We start from the raw sequence: 23,972 nt of genomic DNA, 5'->3' as shown, positions 1-23,972 counted from the left end.
TTCACAAAAGTTTCTAGTTGTAAGAAAATAAAATGTAAATTTAATCAAGGGTGTGAATACTTTTTCCAAACACTTAAAATATTACGGCTAACAAAATAGGCTGTAAAGATAAAATCATTTCTGCACCACGGACAGTGAACTTCATGACCTCTGAGCCGCATCAATATTCTTATTTACAGTGTAAATGAAACCAGAGAAAAACAATCTGTGTTTCATGCCAACACTGTTAACCTCTGAAATTCCTAGAATGGCTCAGAGATAAAAGCCGCTTTTTTTTTTTTTAAATGTCATTTATCCCCATTTTAAGAAATTCTTCAGTTTTTGGTTCATTGAATGCAGCATTAGGTGGCAGCAAAGCAGAGAAAAAGCCATGTGTAAAATCATAGTTGATATTCTGCATGGTATGCCTTTACATATTCATTTGTTTTTGTTTTTTACAGAGTTGTTTGCAACATATATTGCTTATAGAAAGAAAAATAAAATCACATTTGATCAAATAATGATTAATAAAAACCATCTAAAATCTTGATAATTTCTTTTTATAAATATAAAACCACCAACTAATACCTCGTTAGAGCAAAACATTACTAAACTTTGTCATATATGAAAAGATTTTAGCTCTTTCACCAACGAACGCTACATGATGTTTTTTTTTTTTGGCTAGCTGTTATCATTAGCCATCTGTCACTTGTTGCTCAGCAGTCATGCATAAAGCTGATTTATCAGGTATATTTTTCAACAAAAATAAATGGCAGCTGCCATTAAACACAGAGGAAAATTTTTAATTTTTTTTTTTTTTTTTACAAATGTAACAAGAAAATAATCTCTTCTTTACATTTTAGCGGCAGCAGAAGCACAAAAGCAAACAGGACGGCGCAGTCGATTAGCAGCAGACACAAGAGGCTTATGGAATAAGATCAGCTTGTAAGCTAAATGTTTTTTTTCCTTCATCCTAAACCTCACAAAGTAATTGCAAAAATGTATTCAGCTACAAAACAGTTTGCATCGCTGTTAAATTCACAGTGAGTAAAAAACACATCAAAAAGGCGTAAATATGTTGGACTCCAGCTCATGTTTAACTTTTCAATCTGTTCCTTTCATTAAAGCTTGAGGTTGTAGTATAACAAAACAGACAAAAAGTGAGCGGGTATAAAAAGTTTTTCTAGGGTTAGATGAGAGTTATCTGAATAAAAGACCAACAGAACGAATGAAAAGCTTCAGTGCTGATGCATTTCATCACATTACAGTGGTACAAAACACCACAAATGATAAAATGACCCACTTAACAGTGTGACCGGCGGAAAGGTCCACATCTCGGCCCTTTTTCTGGCTGCTCACACAAGAGTGACCGACCTGCACACACACGCGCCGGGATAAAAACGAGAGCAACGATATTATCTCCAGATCACGTTTCCAAAGAAACGGACCGTTTATTCCGTTGCAGCGTTATGCTCTGCACACGGTTAGCGTTATAAAAGCAGCTCCACTCCTCCATCTGCATTGCAGACTTCTCATGTAACCAGAGACTTGGAGCAGCAGGGACGTGTTCAGAGCCGGAGGCTCATCTGTAATGCTGGAACGGAGCGCTGCGCTCATTTTGTTTTCACATCAGGTGTTTGTCCCACTTCTATCTGGGGAAACCATTTACGCAGCGATGTATGTCACTGGGATTTAATGTGAGAGAGCAACACAAAGCACCAGGAGATTGGCGAATGGCTCATTAACTCTGCTGTAAATAAGAAATCTGAAAAGTGTGGTGTGCTTCCCCCCCTCCCCAGGATTGGTCCATTTTAAGCTTCACCCATCTTCAACTCAACTGTGGGCAGCTTCCCTGTCTCTGCTGAAGTAAACCATGCCCACAGCATAATGCTGCCACACCACCTTTTGTGCATAAGCTAGTAAGTAAAGTGAGTAAAGTTTTATTTCTGTAAAACCTTTCACAGACGTATGAATCATCACTTTTGAGTCCATTTGTACTACTGATATCCCTTTAAATTTCTCCTCATCGACAAATAAAGTTATTAAAATTGAACTAAGTTGAGTTTAGATCACAAAGTGATTCAAAAATTTAAAACAATAAAAAAATTTAGTTTCTTTAAAGACAGATGAAAGAAGCTGCTTGTGTTCAGCTTTATATAGGTTTGTCAGAGTAAATGTGATGAGATACAGTTGCACTCCACACATTTCAGATGCTAGTTTGTCAAATACTTCAAACTCCATTTTCAACTTCATTTTCCTTCCACTTCACAGTTATGCTCTTCTTTCCATTAATCCGTCACGAAAAATCCCACGTAGATACTTAAAACGGGAAGAAAAAGTGGTGTTCACACTTTCCCTCGCACTAAATATAGCACAACCACAAAGCAGAGTGGCGCTGAAAGGCAACTCCAGCTGGTTGGAGAACAGGTTCAGCATTCTTCCACAGGGTTAGGAATGTAGGTGTCTGCATTCAGCAGATCAGGTAATTAGTCCAACACAAAGAAAACAGGTCTGACAAGTCCTGCTCTGTCAAAAGGCCACTGAACGCACTGATGGACTTGTTTAGTATGAAAGCAAACAAACTAAAGTTTATGTGGGTTTTCTTGCAGGTTTGGAAGAACCGAGTCACATTAAAGTTGAGGTAAAGTTACAGGTTAGAGGAATAAATCAGTTTATTAAAAATAAAAAGATATTAAGTCAAGTATGCAGCTTCGATATATGTGTTCTACCTTCTAATTTTTCTATTTTAATGACTTATGACTTGAATTGTTTTAATTTCAGCCGCCACAAAATGAAACAATCATCTCTCACATTAGTAACTGTTTTTTTTGTTGTTGTAATATGTAAGAGAATGAATCTTTTTTTTTTATGTTAAAGCCAAAAGTTGTTGACCTAAATTTAAAAACTCATTACATCCAAAAACCAGAATTCCACGAATTTATTTTTTGAAGCTGAAGACGTTCTGACATGTGGTGTGTCGGCTGCGTGTCTCACCTGGGTTTGTTGTGCGAGTCCTTGGATCCGAACCACGCTCTGTGTTTCTCCTCGGTGGCGGCGGCGCTTTGCTCAGACTCGCCCTTGGACTGGCTCTGACCCTTCCCTGCAGACTCACTCCGCCCATGAGAGAACAAGTTCCTCCTCTGCTTTTTCACCTGACTCTCCAGCTCCGCCTGGGAGGCATCTGGCAGTGGTGGTGGTGCCGGCCGCTCCTCCTCTCCAGCTCCGCTTTGCCCCAGGGCCGCCGCGATGGCCGCCCTCTCCTCCTCGCCGGCCCTGTCGAAGGACCAGCGCCGGCCGTCCCCCGCGGGGCCCTTGGGCAGGTCGGCGGTGGGCCGCGTGCTGAGGTTCTGCAGGGAAACGGAGTGGGCCACGGACCGCTGCAGCAGCAGTCCTGGCCCTAAAGAACCTGACGGTTTTCCTGAGCCTCGATCCTGGGCCTGGACTTTGGACACATGGCTTCCGTTTACACAAACGATCGGGGGAGGCACTGCGATGGTGATTTCGCCGGCCTCGTCGCCGAACTCGCATCTGAGAGAGGACGACTTGGGCGAAGTGTTTGCTGTGTGTTCTGTGACGAGAGAGGGCAGAAAGGAAGAGGACTGAAGAGAGAAATGCAGGAAAATGGTACAGAGAGTCGGCCATCTTTCTTTTTTGCTGAAACAATCAGCAGCTTTATAGTAATAAATACAAAATGCTTCTCAAGAGGACACTGAGCATTTCTTTAGCTGGCTAACTCAAGCCAAGCCTCCAATAATAACATAACTACAGATGTACACAGCAGTGGTGACCCCAAGAGGGGGTCATGGGAGGCCATGGGCCCCTCTTGAAAAATGTTGGATAAAGAATCATGTTTAGATTAGACAAAGAGCAGTCATCTTCTTCAATCAAGACATAAATATAAAACACAAACAATAAATAAATAAATTTATATTATATATATATATATATATATATAATACTACATTTTAGAAAATCTACCAAAATTGCTGAAGTAAAATGCATCAATGTCAGGCTAGTAGGTTTGATTCAGAGTTTATCCTTTACTTGTGAAGGATAACCATGTGAAAATGGTTAGACACTTGTCACTAAGTAATAACGATAAATCGTCTCCCTGCCGGACTCACCTGGACTGTTGTCTGCGGTGAAGTTGCTGCTGTTGCTGGGGGAGTTGGACAGGTCAGACACCACCACGCTGATGCCAGCTGTCGGACTCAGGCTGCCGCCGCGCGACGAAGACTCACTGCTCTCGGAGCCCAGGGAGGTGCTGGAGCGAGTGTCAGACGACTTCCGCAGCTTCCCCCGCAGAAAGAAGGTCCTCATCTTGCTCCGCCGGACCTCCCCGCCCTCGTCGTCCTCATAGTCTTCCTCCCCTCCTCCGTCACTCGGCAGTCTCTGTCGCATGCGCTGCAGGGAGCTATACCCGCCCGGCACCACGGCGGAGGACGACTCCTCATCACTGGACCTCCTCTTGCCCTTCATGCGCTCCTTGAGTTTGCTGAAGGTGGAGGCGCCCTTGTCCTTCATGACCAGGTCGTACATGCTGGCCGTCAGGTTGTTTCGGGTGAACAAGATGGTGACCTGAATGTCCCCCCTCTCCTTCTCCTTCTTCCCCGTCTTGGAGTTGAGTCTATACCACCTGCAACAAAAGTTGAATCACATGAGATCCGACGACACGCTGTTTTCATGAATTACAAAGACAGATCAAGAGTCTCACAGGAAGGTTTTTTTTTTTTTAAAAAGATTCTAAGATGTTATAATGTCTTTCTTGCAGATAACATATTAATTTGGCATAAATATAGATTAATTAGGCTTTAGATAGAGGCTCGTCCAAGATGGATGAAGACCAGAGCAGAACTCTACCATTAAAAAAACCCAAAACAAACGTGGATGTCAAAAACATTTTACGGGAAACCATTAAACCACCACATTTGCATTTACCAGTTGTTCACAGAGAAGTTGAAGATTATTTACACAGGAAATGAACATTGGAGGTGGTGCGTTGCCAATGATCTTCCTGTGTGAAACACACAGTAAATTAAAGTAAAACTAAATATTTTAAGTGTCAGAGCAACTACCTCAAAAAGTAAGGCAGCGTAAAAATTAAATTAGCGTTAAATTAAACTGCCACAATATTTTTTGCTTTTTAAATATTTTTATTTCTCAATTTCACACAAGAACATTATTGGTGTTCTGACTACATTATAGTTAAACTTGATAGTCTAACCATTAGCTTAGGCCTTTTGAAATAACTATTATTGATTTTTACCAAGTTAAGATGCCAAGAGACGTATCTATGGTAACCGTTATAATCTTCCTATATACATAAGCCAATTGAGCATATTTTCCAAACCTAACTCAGAACTTTAACCAAAAGTTTGTTGATAGGTGTAACTTCAGTCTAAATGTAGAATTATGAAACCTCTTTAAATCTTAAAGGGAAACATAAATCTGCAGCGCTAGACATCCATCAAAAATTTTATTTCTATGAAACATTGGAACCATTTGGGTTGGTGGCCGACTTGGCAATCCTTTTTGAACCTGTTCTACCCAGCAGCTTTGGTGCTCATCCACAGAAAATCCTAGTAATCTCCTCTGTTTTGACACATGTCAGTAGGACATGTTCAATGCGTGCTAAACACTGGACTAGCTCTGTTGACCAGCACTGGCTTTGGGAGGCAATCTGCTAAGCTACCAGTAATGTGTTCCTGTTCAGAAAGTAGAGAAACATGAAGTAAGTGTGACAATTATTAACCCCCCACATTAAACTGGCCTGATATCATCATCTTCAAGTTGCTAGGACTGATTTGTGCAGCATGAAAAGAAGCCAAAACTTTATCATTAGCTTCCTGCTAGAATACTTTCAGGCTAACTTATCGAGGAATCAGATTTGGACTTATGAACCTGCAACATTTTTGTTTGCCATACAAAACATCTCAATATGTCACTTGTTGTCACTCAGGACTTTAGTAATCTATAAAACGTTTTCAAACGCAGACACTGAGGACAGTTCCCCCCACCCCCAATTCATTTGTTGGAAAAATTCAGATTCTTTTGCAGCTCAGCTAAGATTCAACCTTTTTATATCCTTTTCTTTTGCGCTAAATACCAAATCTTATTGCATCTTCTGTTTTAACAACATGTAAAATAAATGTCTATTGACCAAAATTAGTAAACCTGGACAGTCAAAACTTAGGTTCTTGATGTCAGAGTTAACACCACTTTCCCAAACATCCACTGTGTTTCAAACAATGTAGATTTTCTAATAGGACTACCACATGGATTGAAATGCCTGTTTTTAATTTGTCCATATCCTTGTTCTTTTATATGAAATACCAAACAGAACAATCCACATTTTATCCGCATCGCTCAACACTGTCTTACATAACTTGTTTTCAATGCAAAGCTGTCCCAGTCTGTTTTTCTGTGCTCTAGTAAAACACAGCCACGCCCCTGCTTTCCCTATGAACAAGTTTTCAGGCATCCTTCCTCATTTGCCAGTTTAACAATTGTGTTTACTGCAGTCCTTCAACTGGATGACACAGCACCGAATCCAAGGAATGTTTGGGAAAGGCACGGCTAAGTTCATGCTGGCAGTCGTCCTAACATCCTGCAACACTGCAAGCAAGATAAATCAGGATTTAAGAGCTGATAATGGTTGATAAGAAGTTTGAAAATGATTAATGCTGTACGTTAAAATGTACAAATACTAAGACAGGACTGCACTGGTCTGAATTTTTGAGATTCTGTGTATTTAGGCACCTTGAAGGATGCAGGGTCACAGTGTGTGTACTCCTCTAAAGCAGTTCATCCCTGCTGAGTGTGACCAAGCATGCAACAATACCTCAGTGAGGCTTCATTCATTCATTCATTCTGTCTGTCTGTCCCTATAAGCAAGAACAATGAAGTGAAAAAATCCTTTCTTCTAATTTAATAAACGAGCGTCCTATATAAAGGCGTTTAGCTGACTGTAAACTCTGTAAAGGGTGGGCAGAGAGGTGCATTTCTTGAAACGCCAACAAAGTAACCACACCATGACTCACGGGAAAGTTGCATCTATTCTGCTGTTCAAAAAAACAACAACAACAGCAGCAGCAAAGAAAAGATGAGATGACTGAACAAAACTTCCCCCGGCTAACGCCTGCCTCTGCTAACCAACAGAAAGCTGCCGGTGCTACCAGGAAGACGCAAACCAAAATCTGCTTTTAGATTTTTCATTTCCTGTGCTGCTGGGCTATTTTCATGCCACACGTCAGCTGTGTGGGTCCTCTAGCATTCAGAGCAGTTTCAGACACAGATCTTACCTAGACCTCGAGATCACAGTTGCACCCATTTCCTAAGTCAGTGGAGCTCAAAGTCGGTCCTGGAGGGCCGGCATCCTGCATGTTTTAGTTCTGTCCCTGGTGGTAGTAACGACCTTTTCAGCATTTCAGTGTTCTTCTTAGCCCTCTAATGAGCCATCATTTGATCCAGGTTCACTAAACCAGGGAGAAACACTAAAACAAGCAGGATGCCGGCCCTCCAGGACCGACTCTGGACAATACTGTGCCAAGTACAAGCAAATATCTCAATAACTGGTTAAAGATGTCTTCACACTTAAAATGAAAAGGATTGTATGGCTGAAATATGAATATACAACTTCAGAAATACCATACACTTAAAGTACCTTGTGAAAGTATTCACATTTCTGGTGCCTTCAAAAGCGAACGGAGTCGATCTGTTTGTTTAATCTTCAGAGGTTCCTTTAGGGCCTAAAAGGTTTGTTTGAGAACATTAGGCAACAAAAACTGTAATAAAGACCAAAAAATAGAAGTAATATGTATATTCATGTTTTTAAATGGTTCAGTCAAAACCCAGGCCAGAACTCAATTTGAGAATTAGTTGGACTATCCAGTCGGACTCAGCTTGAGAAATCGAATTGGCTAAAATGTCAGCATCTGGTTGTGTAAAGCTGATAGAGACACACCCAGAAAAACGTCCAAATTTAATGTAACAACAGTATTAACTTCTTTCTGTTCTGCTTTATAATTATGTAATAAGCAACTTTTTGCTGGTCTATCACCAGATAACGCACACAGAAGTTTGCATAACCTTCAATGGGTGTGAAAGCTTTTGCAAGTCACTGTGTCTCAACCAAACATGATTCATTGTGGAGGAAGACTTCTGTCATTTCTAAATAAGTCATTGCAGCGGTAACTTTATGAAAACAGGATGCTCAGCCTTTCAAAACCTACTGCAACAGCTGAGCTTTTCTGTTGAGACATAAAGGAAATCTAAATGTCACCCTACAGAATGAAACCACATTTCTACATCAAGGATGAAGCCTTAAAAAACCCCGGCGACATGAAAGAAAATCAGAGACTACCGTAAATTTTCTTATCTACAGAGTGTGATGTGAGAAAGGAACCTCACACCTCCGCTATCCGAGATGCCCAATATCTCTTTCACTGGGTCTCTTCCTCTTTTACTCTCTTTTCCTTTTATGATTCTACAGTAAGATTACGCAAAACAGCAAGAGACTAGAAAAGTTTTAAGGTTATGACACTCTCCAGACAACAACTAACTGGTAATAGAGCTTAATAGTATAATAAGCAGTGAAAATGCCTCAGTGTTGCTGTATTTACATAAGGACAACTTACAATGGATCAGTATTCACGGGTTCACTACTTTGCTGTAAGCCCATTAGTGGAAATAAGGAAAATTGTCGATAGTAGCTCCTGTGACAAAGCTAAGACACTTTGCATTGAGCGTACTAAAGTATATTAATGTATATTTGATGTTTGAAGTATTAAAATAGGCAGTTATAAGTGTTCTTAGACAAGGTTTGAAGTCGGGATACACCGATATGAAAATTTGGGCCGATATAGGTATCTTATGTCAACACTGCTGTTACAGTCAATTACCGACATTTACAGATATTTTATATTTTTTTCAACATTGTTTCCACACCTTTGGAGAAAAATGAAAAGACAACAGACTGCAACAAGACGAAAATAAATATTGGTTGTTCATATCAGCCCAGATTTATTTATCAGACCGATACCAATATGTTAAAAATGATAAAAATCGGCCAATATCAATGTTAGTACTGTAGCTTGAAGTTTATAAACAGAAAAGTAACGTAACTTTAGCTTAAATCAACAGAAATAGCGATTTGTTCCATTTCGCTGCTCTCTAGCACAATGGAAACATTAGGAGAAGTACGACAGACATTTTTATGGTTCTAAAAACTTTCAAAACCACAGGATTCCTTCAGAACATTAACCGGCCCATAATCTGATACATTCACTTTGGAAAATTTGCCACTCACTGATCTCTTGAGTTTTACCGAAAGGTAAAAATTCTGCATTGAAAAACTTTTCTTCTGTTGTTAAAACTTATTTTTTATAGCACAGATTTTTAATGAAACAAGTACATTTCTCAAGCGATGAGTTTATACCTCATCTTCACCTTATCATAACCATTCATTACTCTATAAATATTACTTTGTAATATTTTTATACATGTATAAGTGCATGAAAACAAATGTTTTCTTCATTATAAGCAAGTTCAATAACCCTACTGAACTCTCCATGGAGAAGAGATAAAAAGAAGAAAACATTTTTTTTCCCCTAATGTTTTAGAATTTAAGTCTAATTTGATGGTGGCTACAGACCAACACGAGTCGTTGGCTAAATAACATAAATCAGCCACACAGGCCATCTTATTTACAGGCCCTGTTCTGTTTTAATGTGATTACAGGCAGAGTTCCTGCTACAGCAAAAACACCGGCCCCCAATCGAAAGGCTGCAGGGAAGAGAGGGAAAAAAGAAGGTCACATCATTGACTGCATAGACTGTTATGCAATTATCATCATCCTGCCACTGACCTCAAGCTCGGCCCTAAAAAACACGGCAACACCCACGAAGCGCGCCAGAGAAAAACACGCAGAGAACAATCCCACCCCGCAATCAAACAGTGAGGATCACGGTGGAGCCGAGTGAACGCGTTTGATTTTTACAGCTTACACAGCGACAACAAGGCCACAAACACATCCAGACCATTAAATGCTTTAAGAAGTGACACTCCCAAAAAGCAAGTACACAGAGTCCTAAATCAACCTGGCCCAGAGTGAGTTTCACAAATCCAGATAAAGAGTATTTATTATGTAGCGTTTCATTCAAATAAGTCATTGGACTATAAAGCTACATTATCTCCGGGTTTGAATTTTTCAGTTTTGTTTTGTTTTGTTTTGTTTTTTACATTTGGAGGCATTCGAGCCAGATTTCTGTGCAGGCGCTCAAAGAAACTCAAAGATCCGCTTCTGAGAAAGGACTCGAGTTTCACATCAGCGTTCCAACAATAGCATCAGCCCTCCTGACACACCAGCCGGCTCCCTGCAGCCGAGGTGGGGCAGACGCTCCAAATTCAGCCTGGAGGAGCTGTGGACGGGAATTCCCTCGTATGCGACTAAATACACAAAAATCCACTCACTGGCACTGTAATTACACCGCTGTCTAATTTGGAAAAACGATTTGTCAAGAATGCTCATCTCTACTTTCTGGTGTTACATAAAAGAAGAGCTTAAATTTTGTTTTTTTTTGTTTAAAAAAAGTATTCCCGTCAAGAGTTGTTTCAGTCCACTGTCGCCATGTGTTTGTTGAGGAAGTGAAGCATGTTAAAGTGAAGCTAAATGCTATAATGTTTTAGTTTTCTTTCTGGGTCTGGATCATTATGAATGAACTTGAATTTTAACCACAGTTAAAACTAGCGGTGGGACTCAATTAACATTTTTTAATTGTGTTAATTACAGGGTCTGTAATTGATTAATTGTAAATAATGGCATTTTAATCAAAAACTATCAACAAACAAAGCAACATTTTCCATTCAAAAACCCTTTTTGCTGCTAAGCTATTTAATAAATGGACATATGAGATCATCAAAGATTTTATGTAGAGCTTCGGTGATAGGCCAACTCCTTTTAGCACAACTTGAACACAATAATAGTATTTTCCAGTTTTCCATTAAATCGTTCTTAGAAGAAAAAATGAACCTCAACTGCGCTAAGGGAAGCAGCTTCTTCGTTCATTGCCGTTGTTTGGGCGTCAGATTTGTGTACGTACCAGAAACGCATATGAAGGTTCCCACTGGAGCCTTTCTATGTAAAAAAATAAAAAATTAAAATATGATGAATTGCTTTAAAAATACTGTGACTGACAAGGCATTAAAAGTTGACATATGCTTCAAGGCTTCCAATCTGCACTAAATGGCAACTGTACAACATATAATTTAGTGATGTGCCGATATGACAACTGGTCGATATCTGATTTCATTATCGCTCTCAAAACTGATGCATCGTCATCACTCTTACATTTTCAAACACCACATTGTCACCTGGCTATATTGGCCCAGTTTTACTTACCAGACCGATACCAAAACATTACAAAAATCGGTCAATTCCAATGTTAGTGCCGATATATTGTGCACTCCTTACTATCAATCGTTAATAAAACTCAACCGAACTGAAGTTTGCAGCATAAATGTGAAAAAAGAAAAATGACACTGACTTGAAACCGTGGCCTAAAAATGTTCTAGTGACTAACCACGTTCTCCTTTCTGAGAGGATGCACTCAAGTTAAAGGTCTATTTACAGCTGTACATCTGTGGGTCAGGTGACGCCTGAGTGAGTCTGAGAAAAACAGAATGTGAACATAAGATAACAGACGAGCCTGAATAAAGCTTCTTCTTTAACAGGGACCAAAGCAGCAGCCCACATACAGAGCAGCCTGTTTCCAAAAAGGAGCCATAAAGCAGCATCCCACACAGAAACTGTAGCCCTACAACACAACACTGAACAGGCGCACAGTATTAAAGGTTGTAAACACAAGATTTAATGCTTGGATATATCTGTGTGCTGACTTTTTTTTTTTTTTTGGAACTTGTGGAAGTCGGTTTGAACGGGCGCATTTAGTAATTAGCAATCCCATTCCAGAGAGTAGCACACTGTGACGCCATTATCTCCTCATCTTTAAAAAAAACAAAACAAACAAAAAAAAAAAAACCAGGAAGTCACAAAACTCCACCCAAATCCAGCATGTCACCCCCACCCCATCTTCTCTTCTCCATGATCCACAGAGGAGATATTTGGACGACAGTATAACAGAAAGCCAGACTGATATGATATCTGGCCAGTTTCTGATGTAGAGATTTGAGCTGGTCTTTAGGACTAAAAATACCTTTAGAATGGGTTTTACTTTCTGAAAAAGACCAATATTAGGACACCAACTCTTTTACGTTTTTACAAACATCATGGTGAAGAACTGTTCCAAATCACATGATATTAGCTTCGCCCCTGCCCCCCAAAAGGACTGTTCAAAACAAATGAAAGCTTTGTCCAACTTAATTTTTCAAAGCACAAAGAACTGATTTAATATCAGATGTTTTAAAATCTTAACCCATTTGTTGATTTATTCTAACTGTTCAGGTGCTATTTTATGGTGAAATGAAACTCTTACTGTACAAAATTTTGTTCTTTATCCTGTTTTTCACGACCAGAGGTGATGTCACACTGAGTGAGAGAGAGAGCAGCTAAACAGGATTTCAATATTATGTTTGAAAAAACAAAACATGATGACAGACGTTTATCCTGTCTTTGCCATCTTATACGACTAATAAACAAAATTGGCATCAATGTGTCCAAAAGCCTAATTACTTTTGATATGAATAAATACAGCTTGTGCTGAAAATCCTGGTTTATTAAGAAATATTAATGAGAATGAGATGTTAAGAAGTCTGTGTGAAATATACAAGTTGTAGAAGAATAAGTTATTTTACCAATTAGAACTGTCACGATGACAAATTTTGTCAAACGATAAAGTGTTCCCAGAAATTATTGCGATAAACAATATTTTGAGTTCATTTTCATATCACATATTGATAACGGCATAATGATCCAATGAACTTTAATTTTGTACAAAGTCACTTCACACTGGAGCTGGAAGATATTCTAAACATCTAAAATAAAACATGACAACCGAAAACAATAAATAAAAAGGAAAATTGTAAATAAAACCAATCATGTAGTGTCTGTAAACAAAATTGGCCTTCCAAAAATATTAATAATCAGAATGGAACTTATTGAGCTCATTTTAATTTAATGTGTGATTAATTAATTGCTTATCACATTTACAGACAGGTTATGGAAAATGTACCTAATACACCAATTCAACAAAATGCAACAAAAACAGCAGCCAAACCTCTTAGCAGAAGGCTGTTACCCAGATGTGAGAAGAATATCTTGCTCCTTAAAAAAGAACCAAGGTAATTAAATCAGCCTACTTTATTAGTGTTACCAGCTGCATACTTTCAATTACATTTTTTAGGCCAACCGGCCCACAAGGAGGACTGTGGGTCGGACTCGGAACGTGGGTTTGGACCGTCCGCCCTGAGCAGAAACGACAGACAGACCATGGGATTCACAGCACATTCCACATCTGGATGTGATGAGCTCTGACCTCAGCTCCAACTTTCCTCCTACAATCTCACACACACCAACACAATCAGTGTTATTTAAAGGGCACACAGTAAGACCAGCGTTCAGGATCACAGCGCTGTTCCTTTAAATGGTTATCTTTTCTGGAACTGGCGTCGATATGGACAGAAAATCAGCTACAGAAAGGTCAAGAATTTTCTTCCACACTGATTTCTGCTCAAGATAGTCTGTCTTTTTAATGCTCAAATACTCATTTTGTATACTTTTTAAATTACCCTAAGGCACATTCCCTTAGACTAGAGTATACCATTATTAATGACTACACTGTTTTATGTAAGGTACTCTTACTGTACAGAATTTTGTTCTTTATTCTGTTCTCATAAACTGCATATTCCTATCTTCATGTAAATCGACTTGCTTTTCCTGTCACTTTGCTGCTGTTGCACAGAAACTTTCCCACCGTGGGACAATTTCTATTCTACTAATATTGTATTTCTCTTAACAACAGATACTTTGTTCCAAACAGGATAGCTGCAGGACAGCCTTAAGGTTAAATAGGTTGAGGAAGCCAACTCTTAATCCATTCAATCCATCCATTTTCTATCAACATCTGACAACATGACATTCAAAGCTTGTTTATAAAGTTATCTGACTCCACATATATCTACAGCTGCACTCTTCAATACTCTCTGCACCAGAACCGGAAAATATTTTAAAATGTCCAAAAAGAAAAAAAAAACACCATCAAAAACAACAAATACAAATTAAATACAAACAAAAACCATAAGTAAAGTGGATTATGAAGTCATATTGAACATATTGATCACCAGAATGAAACTTATAGAGTTCGTTTTAATTTATCATATGATTAATTGGTTACTGGGACAGCTAAAGAAATCTTGCTAAGATATTGATTGTTTATTCATTTTTAACAAAGCCAACAGTTAAAAATAAGATAATACTTAACGGCAAAAATCTGAATAAAGTAAAACTACTGTATGTGCATACAGAGGTCGCAATAAATAAACCGCTATCAGCTGAAAGGATCATACGAGGTCCCATCTTCTGGAAAACTTTGCAAACATCAAGTTCACACGAATTATCAGTAAAGTATCACATTTGTTCAGCCTACTGAAATAAACCGTTACAAAGTAGACGCAAAATGATACAAAAGCAGCAACAAGGTTCAGGAGTGAAATGAATTTTTGGAGTTTAGTTCAAAATGCATGAACACCTGTGGCAATTTGTTGCTAATGACAACATATGTAAAAGTGTTTAACAAATATAGTTTGTAAATGAGGTATCAGATTCAATAGCATGCAGAAATTTCTTTGTGGATTCGTTGTTCAAGACTGATTAGTTTTGTTAAAAATAAACAAATAAAAAACTAAAAAGATTTATGTGGCGATAACCAGAGAAGCACAACAGGGTTATTCCTTTCAAGCATTATTTACGGGATTATCAGGAGGCTATTAAAGAGGTTCGACTGAAGAAAGATTATTCTTCTATTTTTCTGCTGGGCTGCGCACAGAAACCTGGAAAAATGTGAGTATTAGTCACATAAATAAAAGAAAGTAGTAAAAATGTACACACCCCATATTACATTAATTTACAAGTAGGCCATTTTATTTAGTGTTTCTGCAAGAAGAGGTGCTAATGTTTTTCATATGTTAAAATGTGCTACAGGACTCCATGCTGCTACTGACAAGTTACTGCTGCGCTCCTGTCTCTTTAAGACCAACGTGGCCCAAACGTTATGAATCATTCCTAAAAAATACTTTAGAAAATTCTGATTATGGTTGGGAATTCTTCTCAAACAATAATAGCCAATTTGTTATTTTTAACTTTAAAAAAAATAAAACTATCAAAATAGTACAAATGAAAATAGTAAAAAATAAATAAATAAATAAAAAAATAAAAAAGCTTACTGCTGGCTGGAAGGAGAACAAAACGACACAAACTGTTTGATGGGGTTTCCAAAGTGATATCTGCACAAACGTTAAGAAGGTTAAACTGATCTAGTCTCTCTAAAGTCAGAGGTTTTTATGTTCATGTGGATTCTAGAGGTGAAATGGCTCAAAATGACCTAGGCTAGGGTAGTTTGGTTCAGTTAAAACTTTGACACTTTTCTTCAAGGTAAAGTCTCTTCTGAGAAGCCTCATCCAGTAGCATTAGCATAACATTCAGTGTCTTACCAAAGGGACACAGTTATGTTTTTCTCTCTTTATAAAACAAAAAATCTGTTACACAAATTCTAATATTTCATTCAAAAATGCTGTAATGATTATGCTGACCAGCAGGAGGCAATAACCTTAACATTGCTATCCTTCAAAAGAAGAAGATGCTGAGCACGGCTAAAACAGTGTCAGGCAATTTCTTCTGTATTGTCAAATTGGATTTCACTATTGGACTAAAATGAATGAATGAATGAATGAATAAGACTCCCCACCAAAATTGGAATTCCACCTGAAAAAGTCGGAAATTTCCGGGCAGCCCAATTCAGTATCCATCATGGCTGACACTTTATTCGTATAAATGCACCACTTTCCAAATGAAACAATGCTGCTGCTGTTATGTCTTCACTCTGAAACAAGAGATTTGATTGTTTTTTCCTTTTTTCTGAACTATTCCACTCATAATGAAAATTACTTAAGAGTTGATAACTTGGCCTACTTAATCAATGCTCTCAAAACTGAAAGTATTGATTAAATATTTTAGGCTCTAGATTATTTTCCAATTTCTTATTTAATCCAAAGGAGCTGAAAAAAAAAAGATTTGTGATCCAAAACATCCACTTTTGGTTTCAGGAATACAACTTGGTGGGACTGAGAGGAACGCTGAGATGCTTTCTATCTAATGACTGATAGAGTTAATCTTATACTTATAAAGGTTTTATAAATTCAGACTAGGCCAGTCGCAATAAACGATAAATCAATTAATCACACGATAAATTAAACCTATCGACCTCATTTTAATTATCGACTTTATCATCTTTTCCTACCTTTTATTCTTTCTGTTGCTGACACTGAATGAAAAAAGACTAAACTCCTGTGCTCTCCACTGACCCTCCCTTCCTCATTTCCTTAGTGTAATGTCCAGCTCACACTACACGAGTTGTCGGCCGACTGTCGGCCCATTTTCAAAACCTGAGCGACCACACATTAGCCGACAGAAATCCTAGGTATAACGGTTCGATCGGGTTCGTCGTGCCGTGTGGTGTCCAGCTACAAGTCCAGTTAACTAATTTTAAAATCAGGCATTAATCAATGCTTTAGTAGAATTTACCTGCAATGCATGTGGCTAGAGTCAGCGTAAAGTCCTGACTGAATGAAAATCATTGTAACCTATTTATGTCACGTTAACGAAGAACAGCTGAAAACTTACCGGGTTTATCAATTGCGGTAGCAATTTGGCTCCAACTCCTCCCCTTTTAATCTCTATATTCTTTGCACGAAAAGTTGAATAAATATTAATGTTGTTTCCACATATCATTTCCGATGTCCGCTGGACTTCGTGTTGCGCCGTGTCAGCTGTTTGGGATTCCCTCCGTAATTTCCCCTCAGAAAGCTCGGAGGAGAATCCACGCTTTCTGATTGGCTGCCTGTCACGTTCAACAGGCTGCGTTAAGCTCCCAGTCGGGGAAAACCCCTGATTTAGATAGGAGCGGCCACGACGATCCACCGTAACACACCATACACTGCAGGATGATCGGTTACGAAATCACCAGCGAGAATCTTAGATCGGCCAATGATCTAAGATTGTCATAAGGGGAAAATGGGGGCAAAAAAATCGTGTAGTGTGAACTATTGCATTAGGTAGTCGGATATGCCCATCTTCTCTATTTAAATCTAGTGATTACTGAAGGGCATTATAGTATACAGACTTCATAATCTGCACTCTTTTGGTTGAATGCAGTATTTATTTCTACTTTGGCTTTATGTTGTTTAGTTTTTATTCAAGTACGTTTTTTGTTAATGGAGACTGAGAATCCATTTTATTTTTGTTTTTGGTTGTTTATCAGTTCCAGTGTTATGTGTTTTTTTGAAAATAAAGTGTATATATCTATGGCAGGAAATAGCATGCATTATTACGTCATTTCCATTAAATCAGTGTCAAAAGGTCTTGAAACAATATTATTGTTTATCGTAATAATTTTTTAGATAATTAATCGCTCAGCAAAATTTGTTATCGTGACAGGCCTAATTCAGACATACATTTGATGTTTTAGGTCACATGCTTATATAACCTATATTGTTTATTAGGATGTATCCCACCCCCAAGGCCAGAGGTACTGAAAGGCTCTCAGTCGTTGGCAGGGGATTTATCTGGATGCACATAACACACAGACACACGTTCTGCATTGCTCAGCAAACAGATGTTCACTTCTAAGGCCTTACGCAACATCACGGGTGTGCTTACTACGACAGAGCAGGGCAACTGGGACAGAGATCCAATGGGAACAAAGCTTCAGTCATGGCTACATCTAAATCCCACAGAGCTGGACGATGTGGCTGAAAAACGGACCACGATGTACAAGTCGATATCGATAATTATTGCTTTTGTTTGTTTGTTTTAAATATCTAAAATACTGCCAAACTGATGAAGAAACCTTTACAGTTTTCACTCCATGCCTTTTCATTTTTAAGCAGTTATGAGGCAAGGTGGGAAAACATGAAACTACTGCTGCTCAAGATATGCAACAAGTTGTTGCTAGGTAACCAAAGAGAGAGTGAGTAGCTGATGCCATCCACCTTGCTTAGCTAGCCATGAGAGGTTGAACGGCTAATGCCTTTCTTCTGCCTCCCAGAATGCTGTGCGGTTCTGAACCGGAGGTCAGTCAATATTCTATAAATAGAAAATTCTATCAAACGCATAATTTATCAATACTGATCAGATGTCTATCGCGATATATATTATTAAGGATTTATTGTCCAGCCCAGTCAGACTATTTCATAATGTGACAACCACAAACAGGTGGAAGAATCAGTTGTTAGGAAAACACTGACTCATGTACTCTGTACTGGAAGACTGTGAGAAGAAAAAAACCTTTTTTAACTGAAAGTCAAAAAAAGCAAAGGACACAACAGAAACATGGTGACTTTTTGAGCCTACTTCCTAAACTAACCTCACCAATTTTCCCTGAACACATCATCCCTTCAGTCAAACATGGTGATGGCAGCATCATGTCTGTGAGAAGAATTTCTTCAGCACTGACAGGGAAGATAGTTAAAGTTGATGATAGGAAGATGGATGGAGCTAAATATCAGGCAATCCTCAAAGGAAAATCTGCTAGAAAGCCTGGAACAGCTGCTTCCCTTCTGGTGGTTTTGTATTTGCACCGTCTTACTTTCTTTTCACAATTATTACACACTTCTTTGTGGTGATGCGAAATTTGTTGTTGTGTAGCAATATGTGAGAATATTCTGTAGCATTGTGTGGTACATATACTTTCTATGGTTCACTTTTTACCAGAATTAATAACTTTAGTTCCTAATGTGACACACATAAAGATGATATGTGAAATTATATTTTTGGAAATAAGGATAAGGAAAAGTAGCTGGACTTATTTTCAATCTGGTTGAGTCTTGGTAACTTCCTCTTAGTGCACCCTGCAGGGGAATTCACCCAACGCCCACCTTTCCAGTAATCTGTTCTACATCAGTAAGCTCAACCCAAACATATTTCTTGTCACAGTCACCCATCTGTTGTTTTGTTTATAATTATTTACTTCAATTGGGGGGGAATTATGCAGTTTTTTTGGCTTTTGTTTTCACACAGAAAGCTGCAGGCTGATTTGCATGAAAACTCTACCAGAGATAAGCCTAGTGAACCATCTGTACAAGGCATGGAAAAAAAGAATATTTTGAATAATATGCGTTTAAAATCTATATTTACCCTTATGTTATCTTATTAAAAAGTCTTTTTTGGTCTCAAATTATATTTTTTTGCCCCTTGTTTATTGAGAAACAATGTTTATTGAGAAATGTTTTTCCATCGTTTCTGTTTATCATTATAATATTTTTAAAAAATTTTTGGACACCTATAAAACTTTATCCAAATTCTATAATAGGTTTTACCAAAATAACTCAAAAGAGAGAAGCACAAAAACACCAAAAAGATCAGAAGTTTGATGATATATCAAAATCAAATAATAATAAGAGGAATCGGTGTTGGTATCAGCGATGCTGGCCCTCTATTTACTTGGTGTTGGATCAATATCAAAATATGCGGCATCACACATCTCTAATAGATAAGTCTAAACCCAAATCTAATTGTTAAAGATAAGCAAGTTATCCTCAACAATATTCCTGATACATTTTATAAAGAGTTTCAAGCTGTCCTGATACTGATATTGGATATTGCTATGATGTCTGCCAGAAACCTGGAAAATGTGAGTATTAGTCAGATTATATCAGCTTGCATCTTAAAATCTCAGATATAAGCACTGCGCTCCAAGATTTAGACCAAAGCATTTTCTACCATTCCACACTACAAAATAAGTGGCATAAGTATGTATCATTTGTGCTGATATCGCACTGGATCCATATTGGTATCGGCTAATACTCAAAGTTCCAATATCTGTATCGTATCAGAAGTGAAAACGTTTTATTGGGACACCCCTAAAAGAACCAATCACAGCTCCTGGATCAGCTTCTGTTCAATGTTTTTTCACCAACCCTGATTTTTTTTTTGTTCGGTCTTAGTTGTAGTTAACATGGATTAACTGGCTGTGAGGAGTGTTGCTAATGATCGGCTCATTCATTGATATACTGACTGTACCAAGACAGCAAACCTGCTGACACACCATCGTCGCCGACTGTGTCTATCTGACCTTGAAGCGACCGGTGACCACTGGGTCACCAGGAGGAGAGCGGTTGGTTCCCCTTTCGTCTCAAATTTGTGGCTGTAATTGAGGGACAGGTTGAAAGCAGGATGTTGGTATAAAAAAGATTTGTATTCACCTTTACCACTATAAATTTCAGTGTATTTTACAGACTTCTCTGTCAATGGTGAGGAAATGCATCGCCACAGCATGACGGTGCCACCGCCATGTTTCACCATAGGGATGGTGAAATGTGGTGATGGGTTTTCATCATTCAAGCTCAGTTTGTTAACTAAACCAGGGTTTTCAACTCTTCCAGTTTCATCCCTGACCTTGGTGTTCATGAATGTTCTCCAACAAACCTTTGAGACCTTTGCAGAACCAACTACGAATTCACTCACAAGTTTTCCGCAAATCTGACCAATCACCTTAAAGTTAATCTGTATTTCCTTCTTTTCTGACCAATCACTGCAACTCGGCTGAATTTTCAGTCGATTCCCAGCAGCCACCTTCTAATTTAACTTCCAGTTTCACGCCGTTCCTTTTTTTAGATCTTCTGTAGGATTTACTGTGTTTACAGTTCATGTTAGCTCGACTGACCAAGATGAAATTCTTCTTTTGCACTTTGACAACTCCTCAGGACATGATTTTATTTGTATGATTTTAAGAAGGTACTTGAAAATGTTACTTAACACATAAAATGTTAAAATACTCTTTTTTTGGAAGTCATTCCAACTTTTTTGTAAGACAATGTTATGGCAAAAACTAAACCTTTAAAAAAAATTGCAACTTTAACAGCAACTTTTTTTTTTTAAAGTTGCCACAAAATCAGTCATTTTTAAGTCACAACAATCAAACAAACAAACAAAAAAACATGGCAATATCCTGGAAGGACTGCTTAGGCACTACTTTATCAACCATACAAAGTCCAAATTAAATACTGTAAAAATATGTTGTATGCTCTTGGAAGGGACTGCACACCAACTGTCCAGCCATCCCTCCTTTATAAGATAACATGTTATGTTATGATAAAAATACCTTGTAGCTTTGGGATCATGAAACTCTGAGTTAATCCCTGGATTTGGGACGAGCATTAATCCCCTTCCTGCATGCTCTCCACATGGCTTGGCTATTGGGAGGCAAACATTTTGAAGAACCCTCCAGTATCTTACTGGAAGTGGGTGATGTTTCTAGAAGTTTTTGGGTGTATGTATGTGTGAGGGGATTGCCTTGGGCCTGAGTGAGGAAGTGGTGGATGTCCTCAGAGTTGGTTTTGTGTATCTGAGAGGAGGGAGGGTGTGTCTGCAGGGCCCTGATGCAGCATCGGGAGATTTGACAGCTGTGTTTATGTCCCACAACAAACTATTGCAGCCAGTAAAAAAAAGAGCAGTGGGAAAGAAACAAACACCCCGATAGGCTCAGTAAGCAGAAAAACAGATGAAGAAGAAGAAGACGAAGCACATTAGCTACACACAGACAACTATTACATACTTCGCAGTTGAACTTACTCGTTTTTGACGTATCTACTCTCGTGAAATAGTTTATCCAGCTGAATCACAGCCTGACCGAGGAACACGTCCAGTCCTATCAGTGCCCGGTGCATCACGGTCAGGACTAGCTCGTTGCTCCCGGCCGGGTATCCGCTCCGCTCGGCGTTCTCCAGCACACCGGGCAGCAGCTCGAACGAGCACTCCTCCCTCCACTCGGGCTCGGTGGTCTTCTCCGCCACGCCGGTGGAGTACTTCTCCTTCCCCAGCTGGATGATGGTGTACACATCGCTGGTGCCGTGTTTGCCCTTGCCCCGCAAGCCCCTGCCTTTGAGCACCGTCACCTGGACGTGCGTCGGTACCCACCTCTGGTCCTCCTCTACGGTTAGTGAGGACATGTCCCCCACCTTTCCAGACAGAGACCGAGCGCGCGCACCGCGGTAGTAGAGGAGGTGGTGGCGTCCGTCCGCCGCTTCCTCCCAGCTGCTCCGAGCGGGCACGCGGTCACATCAGCGCCGGGGTCCGCGGGCGGTGCCGCATTGTTACTATTGTTGTTATGGCCGCCTTCACCGTCCCCCCTCCCCGTGAAGTTGCCTCGGTTTGTTTTGAGCCTCGACCGCTGCTCCGTCTGCTCTGCGGCAGCATGCAGCGTCCCTCTCCGCCTCGCTCCCCTTTGCTGTATGGGCCTGTCTGCGGACAGCGACGTCACGCCTCCTCCATCCTCCGTCTGCAGGACGAGGAAGTTCAAGCAGCTTCTCAGCACATGGCTGCAAGCGCACACGCAGACCACAACAACACGCCTGTGTGCTGGAACGCCGGATGTGAGATTTCCTTTCGCTCTATTATTTAACAAAATTAGCACTTTGAAAGTAAAAACGTGTCACGCACCCGGAAAAAAGAGAAACCCTCTGTTAAAAAAAGAAAAAAAAACCTTCGAGATGCAAAGGCAACCAGAACTAGCTGACTAAATTTAAAGTGAACACAAATTTTCTGTATTGTATAATGTTTCAAAAATAAGGCTGTAACTAATGTTTGCTTTTGTAATCTATTGTTCTATCTGATAACAAAAATGACCACATTCTAAAGATTTTTTATTTTACCATTTTTTGCAAAAGTATATTAGATGCAAACAAACAATACAATTCCCTTTATAAACAAGAAAAGTAAGCATTTAATTGTTAAAACTATGTCACTTGAGGAGTTTTGAATAAAACATATTTACAGACAAAGGTGTTTTTATCTTATATGCAAATTTTTTGTTTATTTTGTACAGTTGTGGCTTAGTTACTGCACTGAATAGTTTTTCAGAAAACTCCCTTGTTTGAGTTTGTAATTGATACTGCAATTAGCGATTAATCAATTACTAAATTAGTTGACGATTCATCACAAGTCATAAAAGTTAATTTGATTAGTTGTTTCAGCTCTAGTTCAAAACGAAACTTATCACAACACTTTTAAGTAGGGTTGTGCCATACTGGGAATTTCAATCATCAATCTGATACCAAGTCAATACAGGACTATTATCATCGATACCAATACCGATACCGATATTTATACTTTTTTCTTTGAATGTCATTATTATGGAATAATTTGGTGGTTTGAATTAATTTAGTTGATTTTAATCAAATACAAGACAAAGATTTTAGACAAATAAGTGTTTTTTTATTAACTAACTACAACATAAAACAATGTAGCATTATAGAAAATTACTTTATTAGCTTCTACTACACACATCTTCTACCACACCCAACACATTAGAATGAGATGTTAAGATACCCATGATGGTGGGATAATTTTCAGCTGAAAGCTACGGAGATACAAATAACCCATTGACCTCATGTCTTAAGGGGCAGCATTATGTAAAATCATCTTTTTTGGGCTTTACATCATGTTATAATGTTATTTCCACATCAAAAACATACATGGAGTGTTGTCTTGATTATTTTATGCATGTTTGAGAAATCCTTTAATATTCGGTGGCTCCTTCAGACTAGCCAGCAGCAGTTAGCAAACACCTGGCGGAACGCATCAGCAGAGCTCATTATACAAGCTACTTTTCAGTGCAACGCTGGTAAAAAGGTGCAAGGGTTAATAGAGGAGCCATGTTGTGGTGATTTCCTGAAGGCGGCATTTCTTAAAGAGACAGAGGCCCAATTTCAAGGCGTTAAATTACAAATTCCAATTTCTTTCAACTCGTACTTGATATATATGTAAA

At 38.8% G+C, this 23,972-nt stretch overlaps 1 protein-coding gene across 4 annotated transcripts in view; it reads right to left on the bottom strand.

Moving 5' to 3' along the window:
* The window catches only part of rab11fip5a (RAB11 family interacting protein 5a (class I)), a 31,307-nt gene extending 8,692 nt beyond the window's left edge, over nt 1-22,615 (bottom strand). Inside the window, exons 1-4 of one of the 4 annotated variants that reach the window (XM_016680428.1) lie at nt 8,956-9,033; nt 7,943-7,953; nt 4,104-4,360; nt 2,974-3,547 (exon numbers count right to left, since the gene is read on the bottom strand). In XM_016680428.1, coding sequence (XP_016535914.1) covers nt 2,974-3,547; nt 4,104-4,360; nt 7,943-7,953; nt 8,956-8,988 — 875 coding nt within the window. In that variant the 5' untranslated portion in view covers nt 8,989-9,033. Of the gene's footprint in view, nt 1-2,973; nt 3,548-4,103; nt 4,616-7,942; nt 7,954-8,955; nt 9,034-21,778 lie in introns of those variants that run through there. The other 3 variants (XM_007569533.2, XM_007569530.2, XM_007569531.2) reach the window with 3 other exon arrangements.
* Between the last annotated feature and the right edge of the window lie 1,357 nt (nt 22,616-23,972).

The sequence above is a fragment of the Poecilia formosa genome, unplaced genomic scaffold (assembly GCF_000485575.1).
Source record: "Poecilia formosa unplaced genomic scaffold, Poecilia_formosa-5.1.2 Scaffold241, whole genome shotgun sequence".
Classification (NCBI taxonomy): domain Eukaryota; kingdom Metazoa; phylum Chordata; class Actinopteri; order Cyprinodontiformes; family Poeciliidae; genus Poecilia; species Poecilia formosa.
Note: the sequence above shows the minus strand (reverse complement) of the source record. Positions and strands in the feature narration are given on the sequence as shown.